This window comes from Gambusia affinis, linkage group LG21 (genome assembly GCF_019740435.1).
Source record: "Gambusia affinis linkage group LG21, SWU_Gaff_1.0, whole genome shotgun sequence".
NCBI classification, from domain to species: domain Eukaryota; kingdom Metazoa; phylum Chordata; class Actinopteri; order Cyprinodontiformes; family Poeciliidae; genus Gambusia; species Gambusia affinis.
The window spans coordinates 12,438,581-12,457,411 of NC_057888.1; the positions used below are offsets into that span (position 1 = coordinate 12,438,581).

At 37.5% G+C, this 18,831-nt stretch overlaps 1 protein-coding gene across 2 annotated transcripts in view; it reads left to right on the forward strand.

Moving 5' to 3' along the window:
* Positions 1-1,548: 1,548 nt before the first annotated feature.
* The window catches only part of dok6 (docking protein 6), a 55,318-nt gene continuing 38,035 nt past the window's right edge, over positions 1,549-18,831 (forward strand). Inside the window, exon 1 of one of the 2 annotated variants that reach the window (XM_044104504.1) lies at positions 1,549-1,862. In XM_044104504.1, the coding sequence (XP_043960439.1) occupies positions 1,797-1,862 (66 nt within the window). In that variant the 5' untranslated portion in view covers positions 1,549-1,796. The remainder of the gene's footprint in view (positions 1,863-18,831) is intronic. The other variant, XM_044104503.1, reaches the window with a different exon arrangement.

Below are 18,831 nucleotides of genomic sequence, written 5' to 3' on the forward strand. Positions count from 1 at the left end.
TCTACTTTGACATTTTGTACAGAGACAGACCTTTGACATTCCCTTTTTCAGCATTCAATATCAGAGTCTAGAGCCCCCTTGTATGCGCTACTGTCACCAGAAAACGTCACAGATTCTCCTTAAGATTTATGTGTTAGAAATGAGATGGCCTTGCAAGAAGTTTGATATTATGTCTATCTATTTCTGTTTATTTTGTCATATTGTATTGTACTTAATCCTGTTAAAAACCACAAGACAGCCCCTTCCCAGTTTACTTAAAAAGTACACTTTGCATTAATATATATATATATATATATATATATATATATATATATATATATATATATATATATATATATATATATATATATATATATATATATATATATATATATATATATATATATATATCAAAGGTATTTTAAAGAGTCAATTATGTCATGCATTGAAGAAATGTTCCCAGCATCTTTGTAAGTTAAACACGTTCAATTTTTGTCTTTGTCAGTCAACTCTTCTGTTAAAAAATAGATATATATTTAAAAGATATATATTTAAGACTTATTTATCATGGGTGTTGTCTATAATATGCCTCTGTGAGATGTATAAGTAAAGGCTCTGTAAGACTGAAATAAGTACATATTTATTAAGTAATCCAAAATGTTTAGATTAAGCAAGCCAAAGTTTAGAGACTGCCCCTCCTCCTTCCCGAAAACTACAGATATTCTGTCTCTTTGTAGTGGTGCAGACAGCACATGAACAGCTTCCTATATTTGGGATCATTTGTATTAACCATCAGTTGTGTACAAAAAAAAAAAACAAACAAACTTGAAACTGATGTTCCCTGGAACCCATCTCCATATGAAAGTCTACTTCCCTCCAAGTACAAAGGGTCTCAGCTTAGATGTGTTAATGAGGCATAAAGACATAACAGGTTTTCAGGTACTATAGTAACTATTAAGTATTTGCATATAACCTAAACTACTGTTGAATTTAGATTAAACATTTTAAAAGTCTTTTCAATATTGCACTTGGCCAGCGGTTTGTAAATCTTTTGTCCCATTGGCCAAAATCCTCAAGTTAAAAGTACTTGTAAACCATGCATTTTTTAAAATTCAAAATGCTAAAATAATTTCACTGTCATTTTCTTAAACTGCTCTGGAGTAAAGTCTATGAATCTTCACGACTGTATTTAAATAAAATTTAAAATAAATGGAAAAAAAGACGATTTGTTAAAGACAAATACCTTGGAAATTTGTCTTACTGTTTGTACTAGTTGGCCACATAAGAGCCTCCTGAAGAGTGTAAAAGCTCCCCAGGCTGCACTTAAAGAATACCCCTGTCCACTCCTGTTCTTTGAAGTTTTAAGTTGACTTGTCTTTTTGTTACTTTGTTGATTTTTTGAAACCAAGGGCTAATAATGAAAACATCTTTCTACCTGTCTGTCTTTCTCAAACCAAAACAGAATAGGAGATGCAGGTTGTCCTCGACAGCTATCCCCCCCTCCTCCAACCCCTTCGTTCTCCCGGGATGGTGTGGTCCAGGAAGCGCCTCTGCCTCCCACCTCTCCCCGGCTTCAGTGAATCAGCTGACGAATGGTATCTCCCTCTCCCGGATGGATCGCTCCGCTGAGCCCGGCCAGCCTGAGCGCTAGCTGACACTGGAGCAGGTTGCTCGCACCGCTTGCTCTCCTCCTGTTGGATGTCAGACGGACGTAGCCTCAAGTTAAAGCTTTCGCCACTGGAAAAACAAAAACATACACGACGCTATTTATTTTTCACCGCATCTTTCGGATAGGAAGCGACCCGCTTCCCCTCACCATGGCTTCCAACTTCAACGACATAGTGAAGCAGGGGTACGTGAGGATACGGAGTAAGAAACTGGGGGTGAGTAGCCACTGTTGCACTTGCTGTCTACCGCGAGCGGAGAAGGAGGTGGAGGGAGGACAGCCCCATTTGTTGGCACTCAAGGGCAGCTGGATTAAGAAACAGCTTCTAATTGCTCCATAGGAGCCGTCCTGTTGTGGGCTCTTCCAACGGAGCAGTTAAGTTTCTTTGGGTGCTGCTTAGTCAACAAAGACATACCAGTGAAACTCTGTAGAAATGACTGACAGCTGCATGTGGTTGTAAAATTACATTTGTTTACAGCTTTTGCTGTTTAGAACTTTTATTTTGTTGGAGAAAGTCAAAGTTTACTTATTTCATCCAAAAACTACACTTCACAGTAGACCTTTGGAAAGGTATAAATCTTCACAGTTTAACTGTACACTTTCTGCATCAAAGAATTATTCTCAGCATTGAGCGACTCTGCCTGATTCAGAGTGATAGCAGCTCATCAGCGCCTTGGTAATGGACTTGCACTGACATCCAGCAAGGAGGAGAGAGAGAGAAAAAAAATGCCCTAAATGCCTAAATTGAAATGAATGATATACGTTCAATCACAAGCACCCCATTGTCTGACTCATAAAGCCATCTGCTTTTGTTCATACTTCCAGCTCATTATGCCTGCAGAGCGGTCACCCTCTGATGAAGTGTGATGACGGGAGCTAATGATGTCTTCGCTCTCACACCATCACCTGGCTTCATCAACAAAATTTTCACTTTTGTAGCAGCTTCCGAGGCTAACTTAGAGTAATAATTGTTAACAAAGAGAAACCTCTAATCAATGTTGAAGAAATTACATAAAGTCAGTGGATTACACACACCTGTAAAAAAACAAAAAAAAAGAAGAAAAAAAAACAGGTTTTGGGGACATGCAAAAGAGACTGTAGAAAGGATAAAAAACATCTATGTCTGATAAAAGAAAAGCTGTGCAGCGGCTGAAAAATGCCTTGTCCATCATGAAATACTGAGGTGGCAGCATCAAGCTCTGGATGATACTTTTTCTGGTCTAGAGCTAGATTTTTAATAAAGTCAAATTAGATTATGAACCATTCTAAATAAAAGTCAGTTTTGACCAAAAACGTTTAGGTCTCATGTACAAAGTGTTGGACTGGTCAATCCAGAAGATTTTTAGGGTCATTGACAGAGACTGTGAACAAAACATGTCCTCACAATATGATGGAATTGGATAATATTTTCAAGGCAGAGCAGGTAAATATTTCGGAGCCCGAATGAGGGGTGCTGACAGACTCCTACCAAAGAAGACTGAATGTGGAAATTGAGCTTAAAGGTGGTTCAACAAAGTACAATTTGAATGGTGTACACAGTTTTGCAACCAACTTGTTACTGTTTTTTTGTTTTTCCTATATTGTCCTCTCTGAGATCTGTTTGTTTCTCAACTCATTAAAGGTTGCGTTGGCGTAAGCGTGAAAACGTTTTTGAAAGAATTTGTAATGCTTTCATTTTTTAATGCTACAAAATCTGGGTATTTTAACTGGGGTGTACATACTTTTTTATATTCACTGTATACAAAGGTTTTGAAGAATTACAGTCCCTGTGTACTGCTGAGGCTAATTTCATCACACCATTTGAATGGTGTAACTTTAACAGGAGACAAGGTTTGTGTTTGATTGCCAGGAGTCGCTTCAGTCTGTGAGGAACACAGAGTAATCTAGTGGTGCCATTCCTCCACATGTTCCTGGGCATTACAAGTCAGCTGGGTGTAAAAAGGGTGCATTTGGGCTTTTTCACAATTTTATTTCCAACTTTCGTCTCAGAGTTGCTAAACATTTAGGAGAGATTCTGATTCTGAAACCATCCTTTTAAGTCTCTTTAATGAGGACGTGCCAGAAATACCACCATTTGTGTCCCATTAATAATAATAGCAACTTCTCAAGCCTGCTGTGCACTGTAGCTCATCTGACTGGCAGACATCCCTCTAAACTTTCTTTCTGCTCATACAAAATAGACTAGTTTGTTTTGATTTGAAAAGCAAAGACAGTCTGTAGCTCAAAAACAAAATGTGCGGCACGCCTCACTTATGATGACGAACCTGTAAAAATTCTAGGAAGGAAGGTGCAGGTGACACCTTGAGCAGATAGCCTGACTAACCAGTTAATATTTGCTTTATATACTTGCATCACTCTATTTAGAAGAAGATGTTGTTTTTTGTGCAGTGGGGTATTTGAAATTCATGGGGTATTTGAATAACACCCCATTAATTTTGTGTTTGCTTCTATATTTTACTAATACTATATGAAAAATCTCATTCTAACAATTAGAACCAGAATATTAGAAGTAGAGGGAATATTTTTCTGCTTCAAATAGAAATATATGCAAATTAATACTGTAATGATTTTTTTTCCCTAAATGCTCTCATAGCAGCCCACAAATACCCAAAGAGTTTAGTTGTCAAACCAGCTTGGATCCACTCGAGTCAGTTTATTTGCTTTTTTGCATAAGCTATTTTAACCGTGGATGGCCTATGACTTTCCAAGGCAAGCGAGGAGCCGTGTTGGCTGTGCTTGAGGTGTGGATGCCATATCGCTGCCAGCTCTGCATCTCATCCCTGCTGTTTGCTGAGGAAAAAACTGTTTGTGTCCTGATCGCCCACTCCCTTCAGCCCCTCCACCGCTTGCTGCTGTTTCATCATAGAAAAAGTCATTCTGCGATAGCCTCAGAAAACCCCAGTGTGGGCAGGCTGAAAGGATTTATCTTTACACGGTAGGGTTAGTTATTCCAGCTTGATTAACATCCTGATTCAGACAAAATCAAGTGATAACTGGGTACGTTTAGGCATCTGTGCGCTGAAATTGGTATGCAGCTTTTTCTCTCCGTAGGGGGAAAATATTGTATAAAATTAAGGCGTTAAATTGGATATATGAAAATCTTCATGTGTGGCACTTATAGATGTAGGATTACTAGAATAAAATGTGGTGTGGGAGATGATTCACAACAGGCTTAAAGAAAAAAAACAGACAGACTTGTTTTGGAGTTTATTTTCAATGTAAAACTGAGCATTGCTTTAAATTCATCATATTTTTCTTAATTATGCAGGGTTTTTTTTTGTTAATTTCACAGCTCAGTGATGTTCAAGGGTGTGAAGTGAGTCATCCTGTTCCTCATATGCTATATACAGAGATTCAGACCAGAAGGTTTAATTTGTACTTTCAAATATAGCAACATACACGGAGATATGACGACTTCTTTGCTGTTTTTCTTGAGACTGTCAATACTGTTTTTGAAAGTGGAGCCTATATTTGAAGAACCTCATAATGTTCCTCATGTACATATATGAAGAACATTATATATAAATGTAAGCAAAATCTTTAATTATACCTATTTATTTTAGAAAAAAAAAGAAATCCCAGTAAAAAGCTTTGAGATCCTAACAGATTTGCGCTGTCGGATAACTTTCACCAAGAAGTCAGTCAGCTTGTTTTGACTGCCTTATTCAGCAGCAGATAAAGGCCATGCGATGTAAATATCAAAGCTTTATGAATGCTGTGACTCACACCATGTCCTGACAATCAGAGGCCATGGGCAACTCTAAGCAGCTTCGGAGTCCTCGGATAATAAAAATTCATGTCCACGACGCGAGAGAGCTGCTTAGGAAGAAAGCAAAGTGTTTTTAGCCCGTTGATCTTCTTCTTTGAGTGTCAAAATTTAGCTTGACACCTAACAAATGAGGCGTGGGGGGTTATTCAAATTTGTCATCATCACTTCCCTTTTTCTTTTTGTCATTTTTAAACACAAAAAAAAATTTTATACTAATTAATATTTAATTTAGTACTGAAAAAAGCCCAAAACAATCCCATGTGGAGAAATACAAAATGGCGCCCATATCAACTCCAATAAAATAATTTAAAGTATGAGCTTTAATTTTTTTATTAAAAATCTAGTGACTTCTGGTTTCCATGGTAACAAGTATGTTGCGACATGGATCCCCTGTTCAAAATAAGTAAGACAAGAAAGCATTCGATTAAGGGTACATTTTGTCACAGACTTACCAAGAAATCAGCTGGTGATCAGAATTGAGCAGTTTCCATCCTGACTGACAGGATTTCAAAAATCACTGAATGGATTATACTGAGGAGCTATGAGGCCCTGCTAAACGCAACATTATCTTCATTGTAAAAATGAAACATTATACATCAAAATTTCGGTGCAGTTCTTCAGATAAAAACATCTCACTTAAAAAAAGTCTACAAATAATTACCTACATTGTACTTATTCCTTGATAAAAAAGTTATCTTTAAACTAACACGGATATAAAAATAGGCAAGGTCAAATTGACCACTTAGCAACATTGAGCATGGTGATGGCTGATGGGTAAAAGCTGTTTCTCAGTCTGTTGGTTCTGGTCTTTATACAGCTGAAGGAAATTGTTGCAATGAGAAGAAAAGTCAAAGTTATCCATTTCTATTGCTAGCTAAGTATTTTAAAAGAAGCAGGAAAGGTGTAGGATTTAAAAGGACACTTTTCCCTTATTTACCAAAGCATGCTGATTTTATTCATTATGTCCGCAACAACAGAGTGGGATTTTGGCCTATGCCTGTTATTTTACTTGTTCTCCATTTATTACTTTCCGAGTTTTTCTCATTTCCTGCCTCACTTTTCAGGGTTTGATTAATCAGGTAAGAAAGATGTCATCAAAAGCTTACCTAGATTTAATGATGTTAACATGAAATCCCTGAATAGTAAGAGTTTAAAAGACTCCTGTTAGGGTTTATATCTTCAATTGAATACACACTGAGAAAAAACACAAAATTAGTGATTCCAACGGTGTTAATCATGCTAATTGTTTTATATGAGATGCTAAGCCAGTTCAAAATGTCAACTCTGCAACCATGTTATCTTTATTTAAAATAAAGTCAATTCTTCTTTATGAGATCATCTCTTTCACACATACAGTGTGACATTGTCTCTGCTCAGTAGTACAATTACATAATGACTGCTCCCGGGTGGAGGCTAGAAAATATCTGGATGTTGTTGAGTATTTGGTCTTTCTATATTGGACTCTCGTTCTTATTCTCTCAAGTCATGAAGGACACTGAGAAAATGGCTAAATGCCTTAGAGGACTGCACAACATATTGTGACTTTATCATTGTTGTAATGTTATTGCCCACAGTATCAAAGGACTGTTTTATGATTAATACATTCCAAATGATGAGTTTCCATATTGCATGCCGATGTGTCATCCAGCATGTTGGGTGCCGTCCCACTGCAGTTAATGCTTACAACTGACTGAACCAAGATGCTAAAGGTTGTAGGGAGTCTTGGAATCACAGATGAAAGAGCGAGGAGTATGATTATTTATTTTAGAAGATGTCATCATTGCAATAACTGCAGATGGTGCTGTCATTGCAAAGTGTACATCATGCAGCACTAGCCAAAATCCACAGATCAAGCAGTAATTAAATGATGTGTTCAACCTTTGAAACAGTAAAGAAACAAACCAAGCGCCTGTTGCTAGATCATTGCTTCCTTTATTTCATACTTTAGCAGAAACCTTACAAAACTCAAATATGCTCTTTTTATTTAACAAATTCTTATAATTGCTCTTCGCCAGTAAAGTAGAGTGACCATTTACAAGTGTTTTTTTTTTTTAAACATATACATACATGCATTTACTGAAGATCCTGAGCATATGATCTATTGAGGGCTTTAAAGGTCTCTCAAATCAGGACTTTGGATCTCACTTGACCTTCAGCTGCTCCCTCTTCAGGTTTCTAATGTAACGCTGTGCCATTTAAACATGAATTATACATTATTTTTATTAAAATGTAGTACAGTTGACTAGTTTCTCCTTATGCAGTATGCAATAAAGTGGCTGTAGCAACACAAACAGTTTTGGCCTCAAACTATTGCATCGTTCGCCGTCACTGGCTCATTCCCAAACCCCATCATGTGTGAAGGTTTAGGTCATGGGATCAGTTTTGTGTTCGGGACAGTTATCACAACTACCAACTGGGGCACTTTCTTTCTCTGATTCTCTTTGTTCTGGGGTATTTGTTTTATTTTTTTTCCAGTGACTTGAATGTCAATGATTTCCTATAATAGCTATGTTATTTGTCTCTTTCTTTGTGTGACTGAAGAAGCTGCTGTGTTCTAGAATGCATCTCGACTTTAAACCTTCAGTGTCACTCTCATCTCTCTTCTCTTTTTATCTTTCTTCCTTTTCTATTTTACCTGGCTATCTACCTAACCTTACCCCTCTTTCTTCCTCACCTTTCTCCCCTTCCATGGTTTGTAGACAGCTGTGGGAGCGAGCACAAAAGCATCCTATTCATCACCCCACGCTGCACCCTCTATAACCCCAAACTGAAGGACTGGCACACACATCACACATACACACAACAAACAAGTAAACAATCTGCTGCCAAAAAACACTGTGGATTTTCAATTAATTTTAACCCTGTTGCGTTCCAACATACGGTAATATTTTTCTTTCTGCACAAAGACAGACTGAATGCTTGCAAGAGCCAAAAACAAAAGTGTCTCAGCAGAGCAAAAAGAAAAGAAAACAGAAAATGCCTCAGATACAGCAGTAGATGTGATGTTGCAGTGGTCAGTGCAAGCTCCTTTTCTATCAGTGCAAAAAAGAAAAAAAAACGGATGCTTATCAGTGGTATGGGGCGCTTCCTGAAAGTCTGAATAATGTGACCTTTGAGTGTGTGTTTCAGTCTCTGAGCAGGTACATGTTTCTCAGGCTTAGCTGCCCAGCTTTTCTTCCAGCTTTACTGAAAACGGTCAATTTTGGCCACTGCTAGTTTGCTGTTAGTTCCTTAATTCTTAGTGGTGTTTTGTCTCGTTAATTGCTCTGGAGATTAGATACCTACTCAAAGGAAGATGAGTGATAGTTTAAAGAACACAAGAAATCTGAACACATGGACCTCACGCTCAAGATGTATCTTTCTTCTCAGCAAAGTGGGATAATTACAGAAACAAATACAATGTAGTCAGCTGTACACTGGTAGATCAAATGTAGACGTTAAACTCAGCAGCAGCAGGCATATTTAAAGAAACGTCTTTTAAAGGTAAATTTGAATTTTTTTTTTAATAGTGGGACTATGCAGTGTCAGAGTTGCCAAATTTGTGCAACAGAGATAAAGAGTTCAGCATTTTAGCTTGTGAGAAGCTATGAGCTAGTACTGATTTGATCTGTTTTCGATTACTCTTTAAGAGCAGTAGGAAGAAATGAGAACAGCAAGGGGTTTGACCTGTGATGGGGTTGGGTAGGGTGGTTCGATACAGACGCCAGACAGGAAAATCATATTAACTAACTTGACAGTTTAAATGCAATTCTGCATTCTTACAGAGACTTTGATACCTGAACATAAAGGACAGTGTGATTAATAAGAGTTTGGTTATATGCCACTGAGCATTAGATGTCCTGTGGATACAGTTTTTCTGTTTTACCTTCCACAAATGGTGGAAGCCAAGAAAAATATTTATTTTGATATTTCATCCAATAGCTCAGCAATTTTCCCTAATTGTAGGTAATTTTTCATATTATTAAATATAGAGGTAAAGCGCTCATATGTACTACTGCATAATATGGATTCATTAGGTTTAATAACCAACCTCTTCAATTGGAAAAGCTTGATCGTTGTCTTGAAGTCAATTAAACTTTCCGAAGGACGTAAGCAGCTGAAGGTCAATGCTAAAGAATGACCTTTTGAGTCACAGAGTAGAAGGAAACAGCATGATACAAAAAATTCCCCAACCAAAAGGGAGGATCAAATCTTATTAAAGTTTTTTATAGAGACCCAGAAAGCGTGGATCGCACTCATTGTCTGACTTGGTTTGTAACTGTTAAGTCATTGTTGAACGAGATCTGACGTGTCTTACCTGGACTGAGGAGAAAAGGGACAGAAGTTCACTGATCCAAAGTCCTCTTTTTAGAATAAAGTAATTTTTTGCATTTCACTTGAAAATGTAGGTCACACAGTCTGGAGAGCAGAGATGCACAGTATCCAGGTTATATCAGGTCTAGTGTGAAGTTTTCACAGTCAAGACTAAAATCAGCATAGCCATCTGTTAGACAATGTGAATCTTTCCCATGAATGTGTTGGCCAAAACAATGGCTTCTAATTTTATGCTGAACTACTCTTAACGATAAACATCTAAACTAATAGAGAAAAACACTTGAATTATGTCCTTGTATTCTGTAATGAATCCATATGAGTTTCAGTTTTTTAATTGAGTTAGTGAAATAAACTTTTAATGATATTCTAATTCATTGAGATCCACATATTTACACAGTAATTTTACAAGTATGACTATTCTTGAAAGCAATGGTTTCAACACCATTGCTTTCCTTTTTTTTTATTTTTGTGTCATAAGTCTGACAATATGTTCTACTAATATTACTGAAAATATATTGCAACCTGATGTAATAAATTCTGATTTTCTATAGGTATATTCAAATAGAGAATCATGTGCTACTTCTTTGGTTTTCACTTCTCTTAGCTGGCACGAAAAGCATTAACATTACTTGTGTATTAAAAAAAACAAACATTTACATATAGTGTGTATATTAAAATAAGTCACAATAGGAAGCATGTTTTTGAAAGCTTATTGGCCAAATAGAGCCATAAAATGCTGAAGCTACAAACGCATTAAGAAAACATCAGAACTGGTGTTGGAGGAGGAGTGAAAATTTAAGCATGTGTTAGCAAATTAATAATCAGCAAACCAATAAGTAGGGATCCAGCCTAATTCAAGTTGTTCATCTTCTCACACCTCACAGTTCTGTCTGTAGATGTTAGAGAGATTTAAGGTTTCAAAAATTACTTTTTTATGAGGAAGCCCTTTTAATGTGCATCTAAGCAGCAGTACGATTTGTTCCAAATAGCTCTTTGTTATATATATATATATATATAACAACAACTGCAGAATATTAGATTTTAAACAGTGTTTGTTATATTATGACATAATAGGAGAGAAGATTTCAGGCACTGAGAAAACACAAGATAAGAAGCATTTCATGCAAATACTGTCCAGAGGACTGTGAGCAATAACTGCATCCAATTATGTTGATAATTGCACCTGTATGCGCTGTTCTCGCGTTATGGCTGCACACTTAATCATAAATGTTAACCCATAAGACGAAGGATGGGGATTGATTAATCAATGAGTATTTCCGTGTTCATTCTGTCAGGGAGGAAATAAAGATTGTAAATGTACAGATGAGTTACAGTTCAATTTAAAGTTAAAACATTATTATCCAATCATTAAGCAAAGCACTGACTTAACATCTTTTATGAAATTTGACAGATTAGGATTCTTGATCAGACCAGAATAACCGTAAGTGACTTTTTGCTGATGGATATATAGCTAAATCATGTAACCAACTTTATTTATTGCCGAAAATAAGATGAATGTAGAAAACTGCAATAAATTGTTTGTTGTTTTAGTAGGTATAAAATATACCCCTTATGCTGCTAAGAACTAAGATGTTGCCAGTGTTAAACATCTGACAGCAGGTGGCTCCTTTGGTACCCAAAAAAGTCAGATACTAATCAACCAAATATTGCAAAGTTACAAAAAGGTGCAAAATATCCATCACCCCCAGATATAAAGTCTTTTTAAGGAGATTAAACACCTGCGAAAATCAGTAGCAGTTTTAAAAGTTCTTATCTGGCTGAATGCTCACTTGATTTTTTTTTTTTCTCTTCTGCTTTTTATAGATCAGAAGAGATCTATAAAAAGCATACATATTTTGATATATACCAAAGTTATATGAATGACCTCCATCCATCCATCCATTTTCTTTACACCCTTCTTCCCTAATGGGGTTGGGAGGGGTGCTGGTGCCTATGACAGGTCGCCAGTCTGTCGCAGGGCAACACAAAGACATACAAGACAAACAACCATTCACACACACACTCACACCTAGGGAGAATTTAGAGAAACCAATTAACCTGACAGTCATGTTTTGGACTGTGGGAGGAAGCCGGAGAACCCGGAGAGAACCCACGCATGCACAGGGAGAACATGCAAACTCCATCCTTCTTGCTGCAAGGCAACAGCTCTACCAACTGTGCCACTGTGCAGCCTATGAATGACCTAATTTAGTTAAGTGATCTGCTCCTGTAGCCAGCCTGGAGTCAACTGTGCAACAGAAATACTATTCTTAGCTTGCCAAGTGTGCTGATAAAAGATTGTTTCTTTTATAATAGTCTTTGAAATATGTACTAGTAGAAAAATTAATAATACTTTTGAGCATAGGAAAGGGACTATTTTCAGCCAGCTGACTGGGAGTTCTCAGCAGCCTTTGGGTGAACTCAAGTCACTCTAGTTGTTAAAAGGACTTTTTCACAACTATGTTTTGACAGATAGTTTAGCAGATATGTAATCTTGGCATACTGGCAACTGACAAAGGCCTGTCCAAAACTTAGATTGTAGCTTACAACCCATTACAATGAAGACAAAAAGCAGGTGTTTGTGGTGAAGCTACTAAAAAGATGGAAATTTACCACATTTCTGGTCTGTATTCTGCTCTCTACAATCATTTGTCTCTTAAAAACTGTACCCACTTGTACCTTTCAACTATTTTATGTCATTTTGGATTCCAAGTTCTTGTTGCTTGCATTGTCAGTTTTGCAACCAGTGGTCTTTAAATGGAGTGTATTATGTGGCTATCTTCTACCTTGTCGGCTGACAAGCACAGGACAAAGCAGATGGAGAGTCAGAAAACAGTGTCTCTATTGTTAGAGGTGGCACAGGCATTTAAGATATTATCTTACCACTACCATGCACTCACTGTTAACAATGACAGACTGTTGAGAAGTGATTGTCAGCAGATTTTTATTCATCCCATTTCAAGGACTGAACATTCAGTTTAAAGCTGACAAAAATACAAAGTGTCAAGAGTTTCTGCAAATGAGACTTCCAAACAGCTGATAAATGGGATGAAAATGAATTGAATCAATTTAAAAAATCACTCGCGTCCTAAATTTGTTTCTTCCCTTTCTTTGTAGCTCGTAAACAGATGCTCAACTTGATGCAGGTGAAAAAATTTTAATGTGCCATCATCTGTTTATTACCTTGCTTGTACCTTGTGGGTGCACTTTAAGCTCCTCCTTCTTTTGATGGATGTTCTTGGGTTTCGGGGCATTAATTCACACATATGCAGGGCTATAAATTGTGTGGTCATTTTCTCTGATTTTCATCAGTTTCTTCCATCAGACAAAGACCTCAAGACAAATCACCAAGACTTATTGGCTCTGATGAAATGCATCTCTAGCAGGATATGGGAACAACAGCCCAACAGTCATTATTCATGGTGAAAAATGTGCCTCTATTATTTGGTCGCTTTCATGAATAAATCTGTGCTTAGACCGCGCTTAAATATTTTCTGTCAGTGATTCATGCTGTTGCTAATTATAGAAAATAAAATAAAAAACATGGATAAATGGGAGTGGTGGCTCACAATCTCTAAAAGCTAACTGATAGTTATTCACAATAATGAAATACTGAAAAGTCATAACAGCAACATTTCTTGCAATTTGTGTTGTTTCTGCCTCAGTTATCGGGAGTCCGTCTTTTGAAAGTTGTCACCAAATCAAATAAGATGTCTTGAATATTTAAGCTCTTGGTGAGTCATCATCTAGGAGCCATTTTACATTGAGCTAGTACCTGGATATAGTTAACACAGAAACATGCAGACTGACAATCCACTGACCTTAAATGGCTGCAGTCACAACCCTGCTCTGAGCTTTTTTCCCCTCAACTGCTCATTCAATCTTCTTCAAATGTTGTAGTTGTATCTCTGGGGATTCATGGAAATATTCAGCCTAAGGCTTTCCGTTTCCTTGACATTTGTGAGTTATTATATGATGTCACTTCTCAGTTGTGTCCTCAAAACTTCAAGTGACCTCATTTATGAACTTTGAATAGCTCGTTTCAAATGTGTATATTAGGTAATGCTTAGATGCAGATTTATAATTTTGTAAAGTGATACAATGCCTCTTCATTGCTATATATATTTTTTTTTCAGTTCATGTCGCTAAGCGTTGGTGTCAAGAAAAGTATTTAAATTAAATTAACGGTTTTAGTTTAGCCAACAAGTGGAGAGAATCAAAGAGACGAGTTGGCTTGTATGTGCGAAGTGAGGGATGTTACACAATATGCAGCACTAAAGCAAACAATGCTGTCACCCTTCTCACACATCATGATACCTTCCTTTAAATCAACACACACCAATCTGGCACCGAGTTGAATGTGTGAAGGGCTGAGAGGGGTACATCTCTAAATTGAAAAGGATGTCTGTTTTTTATCGTGTTTTACTAATTTGTGACAGGAATTATTAAGAGTTGAGTAATGCAGATTCAGTCAATTCTGAGACTTTGGTAACATCAATGGTTAATCCATTGAATAAACCTGTTGAAAAATAAGCAAACAAATTTTCAGTGGTGAAGATCAATGCAACTCTTACAGTTTTGTACATTTAATTTAGCCTTTCCTTTCCAGACTTTTTTGGGTTTGAAAAAGAGTCATTTGTGAGTTCATTTGTACTCACCTTGAAGACGTTTCTCATCGATAACCTTTTAATTAAAAGGGTTTTCCATAATATGCCAATAGCGACTATAAGAACATTTGGTTTAGTCTCTCCAAACTGCGTAATCTACCAGCAGAAGGTAATAGACATTTTGGTTTGATTAGGGGCTATAATATGTCATATATCAGTATAATATATGACAGTATGTGTACCTACATGCTTCAAAAGTGAATCTTTTTTTCTCTTTTACATTGATCAGTGTCAGCTTAGCAAAACGTATAATACATCCTGTACACACACTCCTCCTAATCATTTGACTAGCCAATTCTTATCCCACTTGTATAAAATGCATAAAAAAATAACTGTCGAGGATGGCAACTTATCACTTTGTTATTTTGACAGTTTGTCGAGGTATGCGAGTTTCTTCCTGTCCTTGTCACAGTTGAGCAGACCCCACTGCAATCCAGAAACTACAGAACTTCCCAACAGGGTAGTAAGTACTTTTAGGAAGAGACTATTTATACTTAAGACCATCATAATACTGTCATCCCACCTCATTGAGCTTTTTCCTCTCCTGCCTGCAGTCATGAACAAATTGGCTGTTCATGCAGAATCTCTCCAGCTGCCTTCACTGTGTTATCAGAAAGTGGACTTTCCAAGTGTAGGTCTCTCAGCAGTGTGTTACAGAGTTAATCTTGTTTTAGTAGATTTGTTTTGGAGCTAAATCTTTATCGTGTGGATGGAAAAAAGAAAAAAAACAACATTCAGGCGAATCTACAGTAATATTGTTCTCTGGCAGTGAACTCATTTCCTCTCTCAGTGATATGAAATTTGTGATATAATTCTGGAGAGTAAAGGTATTCTGGCTGATCAACATATTTTACCTCCAGTCTGGGCTTTGGCTTTGCAGAGTTTTACTGTGATGCTACAATGTTCAGATACTCTGGGGATTTGCCTACCAAACAACGGGTCTGCAGGAATCTATCATAGGTCCATTAACACTTCAGTTTCATCCTCCTCTCCTTGGCTTCTTCCCCTCATTAATCAGCATGCGTGGGGGTACAGTACGAGGGCATTGTGTTCAAGTCTATGCATGTGTATGTTAATAATCAACATGGACTATTGACAGTGCACAACAGAGCTGTCAGAGCTTTCTTGATAAGTTCTTCATCAGCCAGTTATCTGACTTCAAAAACCTATTTAGTTATTATTTGATCTTCAAAAGCACCCTCTTTTGAGAAGTGTTAAAAACACTAAAACTAAAAAAATACATGTGTGCACATAGACGTTTTGGGGGAGTCAGATTAAGTTATTCTTGGAGAAAAGTCTCACCTAGCTTTTATGTTTGAATCAGTGTCTATAATGAGTTCGTCTCCTGTAGTTACCTTTCATCAGTCTGCTTGCCAAGCACATTCAGTACAGTGTGAGGCCAAAGATAGCTTCAGCTGTGTCTGTGTATGTTAAGGGGCCTGTCTTTGTGTCTGTGTTCTTAATTTACTCTCTGTAGTGCACGCGTAAACACTATTATGGCCTTGCTAAACAAATAACACATCACACCTGCTCTACATTAAATAAAGGAGTAGCCTTGTTGAAGACCTTGCTTATGCTGTCACATATTCAAGGCTAATAATTGTGAGGTCTTTCTTTGGTTATAAAAAAATGCTTCACCTCAGAGTTATTGGTACTTGATACAACAGAAACCCTCTGTTTCTATTTGTTTGGACACTTTGGTCTGCCTCCCTACCTTCTTATTTCTTCGTTGGTACCTGGCCAACCCAGCTTGAAACACTCATAGCCCACTGGCTCACATTGGCCTCAAAAGATACATGCTCTTTAAATATGCCCTTCTTCCTAATGAACCAAAATAGTCTCAAGTGTAAGCCAAGGCTATCCTAGCTTCTTGCAGTTTAGCAGCTTTTAGTGTTACCGATGAAATACTGCAATGGCAATAAATTTGGGATTCTCCCAGGAGAAAGTGGAAAGCACAAATGTAGCTGTAACAGTAAGACTTTTGGTAAATCAATTCATCCAGCTGCTGCCTTAAGCTAACTAAAAATCCGGTTGCAGAAGTAAAAGGTTCATAGAGATTGATAACAGAAGAGATATAGTTCTTCCAGCAAGTTCTGAGTCTACCCGGGCCAAACCATTGCCAATCTACAACCGTGGAAGACTGCAGTCAACATCAATCATTCACAACTCCTTCTGTTTGCTGATTGGCTTGGTTGAAGTTCAACCAGATCCCAGATTGAACACAGAAGGACACGACGAGAATCAAACGACATTGCATAAGAAGGCAATGACCAGGTGAAGTGGGAGCAGTCAGCCCCTTTTTCACTGAGGACCTCAAATTTTTACGAGTTAATTGTCATCTCAAGTGCTTCACATTCTGCTAAGAACTGTTCCGCTGATTGTCAGTACTAATAAATCCCAACCAAACCACATCATCTGCAAAAACTGATAGCTGAGACCCTGAAGTTCCCACACCAGACATTGGCCATTTCTCAATTACGCCTTGAGATCCTGTCTGTGAACATAAAAAAATATGATCAGTAATTGGGGGAAGTCTAAAATGTATTAAAAATAAGCTTGATGATGTGTTCAGTTTGTGAATTCTTGCATCTTCATCAAAGCATCTTCAGCAGCCCATATGGCGGAGCAAGTGCAATCAGAATTGGGATAGTTTCTTATTTAGCAGGTATAAAAACAAAATAATTTGGATAAACATGCATTGAGATCGACTGATGACCAGAAGTGGTGGTTTTTACATCAGTTGACTCTGACCTGTGACTAAAATTATTTTTTTGACTGAATCAGTGAACACACCATACCCAGTGACACCAGGTTGCCCTGACAGCAACACTCGTTGGTGTGGTTGTAGTAATTGGTTGAAGAAGATCAGAATCATTAAATTGCTTAAAAATGCAGTTGCAGAAACCAAAAAGATGTCGGAAGCTATTAACCCTTTAAACAAATACCCTCTTCCTCCCCCCAAAACACTTACATGTTTGCCAATGGGTCCATTAATACAGCACTGTTCTGTACTAATGGACAGAACAACTGGATAGGAATTCATATTTTCAATAACATTACCTATGCTGTCTGTGGGTTATTTATGCTGCTGGAAAGAGAGCAACACTTTCAGCAGGTAACAGGAAGGCTAAATGAAATATGATAAATTAACTCTTTTTAGTTTTCAGCCTGTGTTTGTGATGGAAGTTGCAGGATTTGGAAACATTGGCAGCATTTTGACATTTTTAGATCACATTCTACCTTGTTATGCGAGTTCTTAATGTAAAAAGAATTATGATAGTAACCCTGTTTTAATATATAAAAGCAGAAGGATGTAAAGTCCTTCTGGAAACTTTTCACTCCTCATGTGATATAACGTTGCCTGCACTTTCACATTTAGCAGAGTTAACAGAATGAAGTTTGAAGCAGAGCTGGGACTGAGGTTGGTTAAGCTGATGCCGCTTCCCCCTCCCTGCTCATACACCCTTTACCCCTCCTTCCACTTTCCCCTCTCATGCTCCCAATTGTTCACTCTCATTTCAGAGAAATGTCTGTTGGGCAAAGTGATAATTGCATTCCTCCATGATTTCATGCTGAGACACACAAACTCCATTGGAGCCTGTGCTTTGACATAAAAGTCTGCATTTGCTTGGCCTTGCACACACATGCACAATTTATTCCCCCCCACACACACTCCACTCAAGAAGCTTCACCTTTGATTTGCAGAGCAAATGTGGCTGAGTCAAGTTAGTTCCAGCAAGCACAAATCTCTGCTTTCTGCTTGTGAGGGATAGTTCAGACCATCAGTGAGCGGGCACCTCTTTAGAATTAATCCTCAGGGAGGAGAGGGTGGAGGGTGGCTGATCACTGCACCAGTGCGTACTGCTTTTAGGGGTTTAATGAATTTCAAATAACAAAGCGTCCCAGAAAACGTTTGTTTTGTAACATCCTGCTCAATATGCAAATATTTGCTGGAACACTGAACAGCGGTCTGTGCCTCTTTTGATTTTACAATCTTTATTGATGTGATAATCAAGTGGTCAGCTAATGGAAATTAGGCTAGGAGGAGAAACCTGATGGTTGTTGGGCAAAAACTCCTCGCATGTATTCTGCTCCAAAGTCGGTCACTTCTAAAGAACAGCATTTGGTTTTCATGTACCCACCTCCTCACCTGTTGGACTAAATGTTAATTTTCTGGTCAGCAAACTGCAGGCGATGTGAGGACCAAAATGCAAAAATGGAAAAACAGATTTTGCCACCCTGAACCAGAATTTAAATGAGTTTTCTTCATTGATTTAATAAGCTTATCTTCATCTCTCTTTTTTTTTTTTTTTGAACACATATAATAATAAAATAAAACAAAATACAATAAAATTTACAAGGAACCTTTAAATGTAAGTTTAAGGAATGCTAAAATGAGACAGCTGGTTTAGCTCTCCCAAAACTGGGCTTGGTAA